Below are 12119 nucleotides of genomic sequence, written 5' to 3'. Positions count from 1 at the left end.
CTAATAGAAAGAGAAATCAGGAAAACAATTCCATTCACAATAGCATCAAAAAGAATAAAATACCTAGGAATAAACCTAACCAAGAAAGTGAAAGACCTATATCTTGAAAACTATAAGACACTCTTAAGAGAAATTACAGAGGACAGTAACAAATGGAAACTCATCCCATGCTCCCGGCTATAAAGAATTAATATCGTCAAACTGGCCATCCTGCCCAAAGCAATATGTAGATTCGATGCAATCCCTATCAAATTACCAACAGCATTCTTCAATGAATCGGAACAAATAGTTCAAAAATTCAAATGGAACCGTTAAAGACCCCGAATAGCCAAAGCAATCCTATTAGAAGGAAGAATAAAGTGGGGGGGATATCGCTCCCCAACTTCAAGTTCTACTATAAAGCCACAGTAATCAAGACAATTTGGTATTGGCACAAGAAGAGAGCCACAGACCAGTGGAACAGAATAGAGACTCCAAATATTAACCGAAACATATATGGCCAATTAATATAAGATAAAGGAGCCTTGGACATACAGTGGGGAAATGACAGTCTCTTCAACAGATGGTGCTGGCAAAACTGGACAGCTACATGTAAGAGAACAAAACTGGATCACTGTCTAACCCCATACACAAAAGTAAATTCGAAATGAATCAAAGACCTGAATGTAAGTCATGAAACCATAAAACTCTTAGAAAAAAACATAGGCAAAAATCTCATGGACATAAACATGAGTGACTTCTTCATGAACATATCTCCCCAGGCAAGGGAAACAAAATAAAAAATGAACAAGTGGGACTATACCAAGCTGAAAAGCTTCTGTACAGCAAAGGATACCATCAATAGAACAAAAAGGTATCCTACAGTATGGGAGAATATATTCATAAATGACAGATCCAATAAAGGGCTGATATCCAAAATATATAAAGAGCTCACACACCTCAACAAACAAAAAGCAAATAATCCAATTTAAAAATGGGCAGAGGAGCTGAAAAGACAGTTCTCTAAAGCAACAGACACATGAAAAGATGCTCCACATCACTTGTCATCAGAGAAATGCAAATTAAAACCACAATGAGATATCACCTCACACCAGTAAGGATCGCCATCATCGAAAAGACAATCAACAACAAATGTTGGCAAGGTTGTGGAGAAAGGGGAACCCTCCTACACTGCTGGTGGGAATGTAAATTAGTTCAACCATTGTGGAAAGCAGTATAGAGGTTCCTCAAAATGTTCAAAATAGAAATACCATTTGACCCAGGAATTCCACTTCTAGGAATTTACCCTAAGAATGCAGCACTCCAGTTTGAAAAAGACAGATGCACCCCTATGTTTATCACTGCACTATTTACAATAGCCAAGATATGGAAGCAACCTAAATGTCCATCAGTAAGATGAATGGATAAAGAAGATGTGGTACATATACACAATGGAATATTACTCAGCCATAAGAAAAAAAACAGATCCTACCATTTGCAACAACATGGGTGGAGCTAGTGGGTATTATTCTCAGTGAAATAAGCCAGGCAGAGAAAGACAAGTACCAAATGATTTCACTCATATGTGGAGTATAAGAACAAAGGAAAACTGAAGGAACAAAACAGCAGCAGAATCACAGAACCCAAGAATGGACTAATAGTTACCAAAGGGAAAGGGACTGGGAAAGATGGGTGGGAAGGGAGGGACAAGGGCAGGGAAAAAGAAAGGGGGCATTACGATTAGCATGTATAGTGTGTAGGGGGCATGGGGAGGGCTGTACAACACAGAGAAGACAAGTAGTGATTTTACAGCATCTTACTACGCTGATGAACAGTGACTGTGAAGGGGTATGTGGGGGGGACTTGGTGAAGGGGGGAGCCTAGTAAACATAATGTTCATCATGTAACTGTAGATTAATGATACCAAAAAAATAAAATAAAATAAAAAAATTAATGGAAAGCCCTCAGACTAACAAGCAAGACCTATGAGCTGACTCCCTGATATTTTAAGAAATTATCTTTTATTATTCTCTTATTCATTATGATCCAGTCACCTTGGGTACCACCTACAGAGACTTAGCATCTGCAGATTTCTCAACCCAAAATGCTGTTTTCCCTAAATATCTCTATGCTCATTCCCTTATCTCCTTCAAGTCCTTCCTCAAATACTGTATTCTCAGTGAGAACTTTCCTTATCACTCATTTCATCCTGTAAATTCAACTCTAGCAGTCCCTATCTTCCTTTCCTACTTTATTTTCCTTCATAGCACTTATCACCAGCTAATGTATATTTTACCTATTTATTTACCTGCCTTCCTCATGGCCCTAACCAGAAGTCCCAGAATACTTGTATCACCCAATGTATAGGTACTTGAAAAATTATTACATGACTGCATGTCAGAGTATTCATTCTACCATTCCACTCAATGAGTCTGTGATCATTTAATGTATTTGTTCAATAGCAGTAACGATTTCAGTAACTAATGATGAGCCACTGTGAGTCTGGTATTCTCAAGGCCATGCAGACCGGGGTGGAACAAGTAACTACAATGCAATCATGTCAAGTTTGGGGAAAGGGAAACCTCCCCTTGTGGAAGACTTGGTAACAAAATTGGTTAACGGTCACTGGTTAGATTACTACAGCTAGTACCTACTACACAGTAAGAAGTTTACCTCTTTAGAGAACTACCAAAACAACTGGGCCTTGGGGATTCTATCCACTCTACAGACATTCAGTGGGAGTAAATAAAAGCACCACCTTTGTGGTGATTCAAAGTAGAAAGGAGTTCTTAAGACCTGTAGCCATCCACAATGGACTTGTGAAATTTAAACACTACTACTCCCTCTATATTTTATAAATATACGTGGCTCAGGATATTTGCTTCAGTTTCAATATCTAAGAAACCACTGTGATCAATCAATGGCATCAAGGCTATGTATGAATCTACAGCAATTATTATTTTTTTAATTGGTGTAACTTACATACCATATAATTCCATTTTAAACTACATTTCAGTGTTTTTTAATTATAGTAAAATACACATAAATTTACCAGTTTAACCATTTTTAGGCATACAGTTGAAGGATATGTGTGTCATGAATGGTTTTTAATATATTCACAACCACCACCACCATCTAATTCCAGAATATTTTCATCACCCCAAAAAAGGAACCTCTGCCTCTTCAGCAGTCACTCCCCATTCTCTCTTCCCCTCGTACTTCAGCAACCATAAATCTGTTTTCTGCCTCTATGGATTTGCCTATTCTGGATATTTCACATGAATGGAATCACAAAATATGCAGACCTTTGTGTCTGGCTTCTTTCACTTAGCATAATATTTTCCAGGTTCATCTGTGATGTAGGATCTATCAGTATTTCATTCCTTTTTATGGCTGAATAATAAGTCATTTCATAGATAGATCACATTTTCTTTAGCAATTTATCAGTTGATGGACATTTATAGGGTATCTACAATTTTCCACTATTGAAATTAGGCAAAAGCTAATTCTGTGCTAATGAGTAAATATTTTCTAGAATAGTAACCATGAAAGAGTATTTGTATTGAAAATCTGATATGATACTGCAAATGGAATATAAATGCTTACAACACTCATGAACAGTAAGACAGGACCCATTTCCCTATACCTTCGTATTACAGAATTAAAAAATTTTTCTAAGCTGAGAGAAAAAAAACAACCCTTATTTTGATTTCTTGATAACTAGTGAGCTTATTTTTACACTTATTGGCAATTTATTTTACTTTATGTTGAATTTCTTTGCTTATTTTCTATTAATTTGTTTATAATTTTTACTGACTTGCATAAGACACTGGTTATTTTAGCAATTTTAAGACATGCACATGTTATTTGTGCTGAAAATATTTTCTCCCACCTGTCACTCATTTTTAACTACCATTATATTTAGATATTTAGCTGGATTGCTATGCAACCTATTTCCTATTTTTCTTTTTATGGTTATCCAGTATCCTGTTCTGCTTAGAAAGGACTTTCCCTTTCCTAACATCTAAAAAAAATCCTACTTTTTTCTATTATTTTCAAAGTTACATATTTTTCACTCAGCCTTTAACACCTAGACTTAATTTATGTATAGTATGTTTGATAAAGCTCTAATCAGTTTTAAAAATTAATAACCATTTTAAATTCAATTTGAGTAATTTATATCCCATACATAAACTTCCTTCTTTATAATAAATGTTCACAAACATTTAGATCTGTCTTATTTTCTCCATTCTTCTTCTCTGACACCATATTACCAGCAGCTTTAAAGCAAACTTTAATTTCTAGTACATAAATGTCTTACTCATGATTCTGCATTTTAAGTTATCTTCTTGGGTTTTCTGGCACATTTATTCTTCCAATGAACTTCAGAACCAACTTCTAAACATACCTGTCAAGTCTTTGTTGGAATTGTATCAAATTTATACCTTGCTCTGAAAAGGACTGACCCATTAATAATGATACTAACTTCATTTCTAAAACATAATATGCTTCCCCCAATTCATTCAGGCCTTGTTTTTCTGTCCTTCCATAAAATACTATCATTGTATCTTAATAAATGGAGTATAATCTGTTTTCCTTTACTTCCGTGTGTGCCTCTTTCTCATATCTACATAAATAAAAGTTTTTCCAACAATATTTGAGTAAAAAAAGATTATTTTCTCATATCCTATTATATAATGATAGGACCATCAGGTAATCTTTAAAAATTATTTCAATTAAAAAATTACATGACTTTCTGTAAACACTCCAAAAAACAACAATCTATAAAAACCATCTCAATGTTAAATATATTCATGTATAAAAAACTGAAAGTATATATAACAAGGATGGTCAACTGATTTAATCTTGCATACTAACTCTAATCTATCAGAAATGGCTGCCAAAAGTGATAAACTGAGAACATTTACACTGAAGAGAAAAGGATACCATTACAAGTTATTGATTTCTATTCCAAGGGAGGGAATGGAAAATGGTGACACAAGTGCCATCTATTTGTCATATGTGAGATTAACCAAACTATTGACAATGTTATTTCTAGAAGGAGAATTATGGCAAGGCTTTCATTTTTTTTTTAAACAAAGTGTCTGCATTTTTGTAAAGCAAGTATTACCTTAGAAATAAGCAAAAAATTTTTTTAATTTGTAAAAATTGCTGCAACTTTTTAATGAATACTTAACAGTGATATATTTTTATTTCATCATATCTCATAAACTTATACTTTTCTTAAGAATTTTTCCAAAAGAAATTTCTTACTATCAGATTTTAAAAGACACATAAAAAAAGAACTTGTCTGGGCAAAGTAATCTTTAAACTTTATTTCCAATAATCATACCATAATACTATATTATCATTTTTCTGAAGTCATCAGAAAAGCATGAAAAGAAACTGTAAGAAATTATACAGGAAAAGTGGTTTCAGCACTTTTAACACTTACAATTCAATTTCAACCATGCCTTTGGAACATCCTCTCTTCACAAAAAAGCCAACCTATGACAAAAAAGACAAAGTGAGCTGGGTAACAATCACAGATTTAGCAAAGTCATTACCTGTCAGATCAAGAGTCTTTCAGTAACTACTTTGTATGTCCATTTCCATTCACTTTCTGAAAGTACCCTTCCCAGATTTGGGCCCCTTCATTGCTTCTACCCACAAGTAACAATAGCAACATTAGTTATCATTCACTGTACCTTCTACATGGCAAATAGCTGCTATCTTTTACAAAGTTTGTGATAAGGCCCGTAACTGGTGTAACAGCAAGATTGGAACCCAGATAATCTGGCTTCAGAGCCAGTGTACTTAGCCACTATACCAAACATACTCAGAGAAGAGAAAAATTCATTGGAAAAATAGGTCCTATATGATCAAGAGCTCCACCAAATCTCCTTATTACCACTGGAGACTGAAAACATTAAATATTTATAGATTAAATAATAACAACCATTTTAATATTACCCAACATGTTATTAATCAGGAAATAATTGTTACCAAGCATTTTTTAAAAAAGAACAATATGCATAGTAAATTCATTTTAAACAAGTATAATTTAGATTGTAAAACAGATATATTTTAGCTAGTTTCTATATGTGTACAAGCATAAACATGAAAACATACCCTGGGCCTAAAAAAATCAGACCGGATTTTAAATCAGGCTATAAGTGGTAATACTAAAACAAGTGGATAATACACACCTTGCAAATATTATTTTTTTAATAGTGGTTAATGGCAGTGATAATAATTAAAATCACAACAGCTAATATTTATTAAGTATTACTATATGCTATTGTGCTAAGTACTTTATATACTATTTTCTCTTAACACTCATGAGCAACCTTATGAGGTATGTCATGCCCATTTTATAGATGATGAACCTGAGGCCCAAAGAGATGGAAAAGCCCATTATTATAACTAAAATGCACTTGATGATTAAGATTATGATTAATGATTAAGAGTACAGGCTTTAACATATACCATCTAGGTTCAAATCTTGACCCTGCCATATACAACTTGTTTGACCTTGACCAGGCTACTTAACCTCTGTTTTAGTTTCTTCATATACAGAGAACAATGTTATTTTTCTAGGAGTGCTATCTATTCATTAGGCTGCAACAATTAAAACACTTGGTACCATTAAAAAGAAAAAGTCAGGAGGCAGGTCTTATTAGAAAGTATATATGGATAGTACTGAACATTCTCCAATTAAATTTTTATATTAGCATTTAAATACAAATACAACATGAAAAATATTTTTGTTGAGAACTTGGTCAGCCCCTACATACATCTGTAGCTCTCCAAAGGTCTACAATCTGTCATCTGATAAACACTGTACTCCATAGCATCCTTAAAAAAATTTACCATTCAAGAACAGATGTATCTTCTTTATGACAAAAGTAAATGGGAAGGTTAGTCACAGCCTAATATATTCTGACTACATAGCCCTAGAGTAAAATCCAGCAGTGCATTACAGAGACAAAGCTTTAATAAATTCTAACACTGAGAAAACTATACATCAGTATTTATAAAAATCTGAGTTGATCCTTGGAAATTATCTACTCCAACCTTCTTATCTTTGAACTAAAGAAAAACTGAGGTCCAGACAAATGACTAACATCACAAGGTTAATTATTAATACGGCAGTCTCTTTTCTACTTCATAAATGCCTCCCATACAGCATTAAAAAAATGCATACATACATATTTTTGAATAGGTTTATCTGAATTCCCAAGGGGTACATGCTTCAATATTATAACCCTACATTGTTTTAAGCCCAGCTAAGAAGCTAATATCATTTTGATAATACCCACAATCATTTTAGAAAAATATAAACAAATATTTCAAATTTTAAAGATATCTTACAGTGGGGTAACAACTCAACTCTCAGATTTTCTTTCAGAATCATGATTTTATGTGAAATACATAACAAACTATACATAAGTGTTATGTACTTCTAAGAATTAAAATGACTGTGTATCTACCACCAATTTAAGAAACTGAATATTATCACTGTACCTGATATCCCTTGTGTTTCCTTACCATAATTGCATCCTTCTCTCAACAAATGTAATCTTGATTCTAACCAGAAGGTGGCAAGAAGGAAGGTCAAGATAGCGGTGTAGAAAAAGCCTGAGCCCACTTACTCCCAGTACACACTGAATGTACACCTACACACAGAGCAATTCATCCTGATGAAGAACTGAGGCCTAACTGAACACCTTCTGCACAATGAGGAATAAAAACAACACATAAAAAACAGCAGAAGGGACAGAGACCCAGTAATAAAAGGAGCTCCACTGCTAGCATGGCCCTGCAGTCGGGGAGATACCAGTGAGCTACCACAGCGCAGACTTGCCTGCCTTGGGGCACAGAAGAAAAGCCACGAGTCAGAGAGCGGACCATGACTGTGGTTAAGGAAGCTGATGTTAGAACCCAAGCACCCACCAAATGGCAGGGGAACTGCTTGAACTCTCCAAGACCAGAGGTGCTGGTGAGGGCCACTGGGTGTCCACTCCCTCACCCTGACCCCACCTTGCCCTGACACTGTTAGTGTGGATAGGAGCAGATGAACACCATTGTTTATATCCCTCCCCACCCGCTGCTGGCACTGTTAGTAGGGAAGGAGGCAAGGTGAGCACTACTGTTTACACTTCTCCTGGGGCACGGATAGCACAGTCAGGAACAGGTGAGAGCCTCTGTTTACTTTCCCCACTGATGATGACAGCATGGACAGCAGCAGTGTCAGGGTGAACAGGCAAACTCTGGATGTGATGGAGGAAGCTCCCCAGCACCCCTCACACACAAACATGCCTGTCAGTGTTCCAGTTATCCTATCAAGGCAGCACTAGCATACACTCATGCACATTCATCCTGCCTGTTCCTCTTTTGCCCACAGCCACCTGGTTTGCACACCCCAGCCTGGTGCCACTCTGGGAGACCCCTGGACTACACCTTACCACTCCCAGGAGCCCCATTAGCATGGCCCTGGCTGTTGCCCTCCTGGAAGAACACTGGATCACGCCCCTTTGCCGCAAGTCACACCAGCAAGGCCTTGGCTGTTGCCTACCCAGCAGCTACCCAGACCATGCCCTTTCAACAGTAGCCATCCCACCAGTGTGGACCTAGCTGGCAACCCAGCCCACACCCGGGGAGCCTGGCACTAGATCACCCTGGCCCACACCCAGCCAGCCAATCAAACCTCCAGGCATACATAGTCTACCAGGGCAATGCTTTCAAGACTACAAGAGGTAGCCCTTTCACCTAACCTACAGAAACAAACACAGAAAGTCAAGCAAAATGAGGAGATAAAGAAATATGCTCGAACGAAAGACAGTGACAGAACCTCGGATAAAGAACTAAATGAAACAGAGTTAAGAAATTTACCTGACAAAGTTAAATCAATGGCTAAAAGATACTCACCAGATTTGAGAGATGAGTGAATTGAGTGAGAACCACCAGAAAATAAAAAATATGAATAAGAAACAATGAGAGATTAATACAAAATATGAAATGAAAAATATGCCAGAGAGAATTAACGTATTAGAGGATGCAAAAAAAAAATGGATCGGCAATTTGGAAGACAGAGTCATGGAAGAAACTTAAGATGAAGAGCAGAAAGAAAAAGAATAAGAAGAAATGAAGAGCTCTTTTTGCCACATCTACTGTGAGAATGAAGACCATTCTCAACAGACTGTGACATTTGTAGTTACTGTGAAGTGCCCCATAGGTACCCTGCAGAGAGACTTCACTCACATCAATGTAGAGTTCAATATCCTTGCAAAGAAAAAGAGGCTTCAGGGTGACAGATGGTGGGAAAACAGGGACTAGCTGCCATTCGTACTATCTGTAGTCACAAACAGAACAGGACCAGGGCGTTACACTGGACTTCCATTAAAGGATGAGGTCTGTGTACACTCACTTCTCTATCAACGTCATTATTCAGGAGAACGGTTCTCTTGTTGAAATCTGAAATTTTTTGAGTGAAAAATACACCTGCAGGGTTTGGATGAGACCACACATTACTTGTTCAGTATCTCAAGCCCAGAAAGATGAGTTGATTATTGAAGAAAATGACACTGACCTTGTATCAAATTCAGCTCCTTTGATTTAGCAAGTCACGGCAGTTAAAAATATGGATTTCAGAAAATTTTTGGATGGTATCTCTTTCTGAAAAAGCAACAATTCAGCAGGCTGTTGAATAAGATCTAAATTGTGCAGCTACAGAAACAACAAGATGCTGGATGATTCCTTAGACTTATTGTGGTATTTTAAAAATGCAATAACTGCCTTATTAAGGGAAAAAAAATGAAGATAAGTTAAGGGGCCTTTAGGACACCATCAAATGTCCTAACATTTGCATTACAGGAGTCCCAGAAAAGGAGGAGTGAGAGAAAGGGGTGGAAAACTTATCTAAAGAAATAATAGCTGAAAACTTACCTAACATAGGGAAGGAAACAGACATCTAGATCTAGCAATCAGTGAGCCCCAAATATGATGAACCAAAGGTCCACATGAAGACACGTGACAATAAAAATGTCAAAGGTCAAAGACAAAGAGAATCTTAAAAGCAACAAGATAAGGGCAATGAGCTACCTACAAGGGAAACCCCATAAGGCTACCAGCTAACTTTTCAGCAGAAACTGTACAGGCCAGAAGGAAGTGGCATGATACACTCTAAATGCTGAAAGAGAAAACATCTACCACCAAGAATACTATACACAGCAAAGTTATCACTCAGAATTGAAAGGGAGATAAAGAGCTCCTCTGATAAATACAGGCTGAAGGAGTTTACCACAACTAAACCACCTTTACAGGAAATGTTAAAGGAACTTCTTTAAGAGGAAAAAGGCCCTATCTAGAAGTAAGAAAATTATAAAAAGAAGAAATTTCATGGGCAAAAGCAGATAGCAAAGGTAGACCAATCATTTAAAAGCTACTATGAGGTTAAAAGACAAAAGTAGTAAAATCAACTACTTCTAAAAATCAGTTAAGGGAATCACTAAATAACTGGTGTTAAAGAAGACAGCATATACATAAAATATGGAGTTAAAAATGTAGTACTTTTAGAATGTGCTCAAAATTAACTCACCATCAGCTTAACACAGACTGTTATGTACCTAAGATGTCATACATAAACCACATAACCACCAACCTATAATAGATACACAAAAACTAAAAAGATAGGCATCCAATCATACCACTAAAAAAGTCATCACACACGAGAGCTAGAGATGAAAAAAAACAACAAAAACAACCAGAAAACACTTAACAAAATGGCAGTAAGTACATACCTATCAATTATTACTTTAAATGTAAACAGACTCAATGCTCCAATCAAAAGATATAGGGTGACTGAACAGATAAAAGACAAGACCTAGCTATATGCTGCCTAGAAAAGACTCACTTCAAACCTAAAGACACACAGAATGAAATAGAAGGGATGGTAAAAGATATTCCATGCAAACAGAAATGGAAAGAAAGCTGGAGTAGCAGTACTTATATCAGACAAAACAGACTTTAAAACAAAGCTGTAAGGGTATTATACAATGATTAAGGGCATAATCCAGCAAGAAAATATAACAATTGCAAATATCTATGCACCCAAGAAAGGAACACCTAAATCCACAGAGCAAATATTAACAAACATGAAGGGAGAAGCTGACAGTAATAAAGTAACAGGGGACTTTAATACCCCACTTAAATCAATAGATAGATCATCCAGATAGAAAATCAGTCAAATACAGTGGCTTTGAATGACACAGTAGATTAAATGGATCTAATAAATATATGCAGACCATTACATCCAAAACCAGAAGAATATTCATTTTTTTCAAGTACACACAAAACATTCTCCAGAACAGATCACATGTTCAGCCACAAAACACATCTTAATAAATTGAGAAAGACTGAAATCATACCAAGCATCTTTTCTGATTACAACAGTATAAAACTGGAAATCAATTACTGGAATAAAACTGGAAAAAGCACAAATATATGGAGGCTAAACCACATGTGACTGAACAACTGATGGGTCAAAGAAGAAATCAAAGAGTAAATTTAAAAATACTTAGAGAATAATGAAAGTAGAAAACAGTACAAAGTCTTTGGGATGCAGCAAAAGCAGCTCTAAAGAGGCAAGTTTACAGCAATTGAGGCTTACATCAAGAAACAAGACAAATCTCAAACAAGCTAACCCTACACTTAAAGGAACTAGAAAAGAAAAATAAATGAAGCCCAAAATTAGTAGAAGGCAGGAAATAATAAATATTAGAACAGAAATAAATGAAACAGACTAAAAAAAAATACAATGGGTCAATGGAACTAAGAGCCAATTCTTTGAAAAGATAAACAAAATTGATAAACTTTTAGTTATACTCATCAAGAAAAAAAGGAGTCAAATAAAATAAGAAATGAAAAAAGAGGTTACAACCAACAACACAGAAATACAAATAATTCTAAGAGATTACTATGAAAAATTGAACAACCTAGAACAAATGGATACATCACTAAACACATACAATCTCCTAAGGCAGAATCAGGAAGAAATAGAAACTATGAACAGACTGATTACTAGTAATGAAACTGAAGCAGTAATCAAAAACTCCCAACAGACTAAAGTCCACGACTAA

General features: G+C 35.8%; 1 protein-coding gene and 1 pseudogene across 5 annotated transcripts in view; one reads left to right on the top strand and one right to left on the bottom strand.

Annotated features, from left to right (window-relative positions):
- SMC5 (structural maintenance of chromosomes 5) overlaps window positions 1-12119 on the bottom strand; it is a 107208-nt gene that overhangs the window by 75551 nt on the left and 19538 nt on the right. For 4 of the 5 annotated variants that reach the window (XM_073228638.1, XM_017651264.3, XM_073228636.1 and 1 more), the window contains exon 3: window positions 5435-5487. In XM_073228638.1, coding sequence (XP_073084739.1) covers window positions 5435-5487 — 53 coding nt within the window. Of the gene's footprint in view, window positions 1-5434; window positions 5488-9571; window positions 9658-12119 lie in introns of all 5 variants that reach the window. The other variant, XM_073228637.1, reaches the window with a different exon arrangement.
- LOC140847700 (large ribosomal subunit protein uL6-like) lies at window positions 5494-11853 on the top strand (annotated as a pseudogene).

The sequence above is a fragment of the Manis javanica genome, chromosome 2, assembly GCF_040802235.1.
Source record: "Manis javanica isolate MJ-LG chromosome 2, MJ_LKY, whole genome shotgun sequence".
NCBI classification, from domain to species: Eukaryota; Metazoa; Chordata; class Mammalia; order Pholidota; family Manidae; genus Manis; species Manis javanica.
The sequence above is the reverse complement of the archived record's forward strand: the minus strand, read 5'-3'. Positions and strand labels throughout refer to the sequence as shown.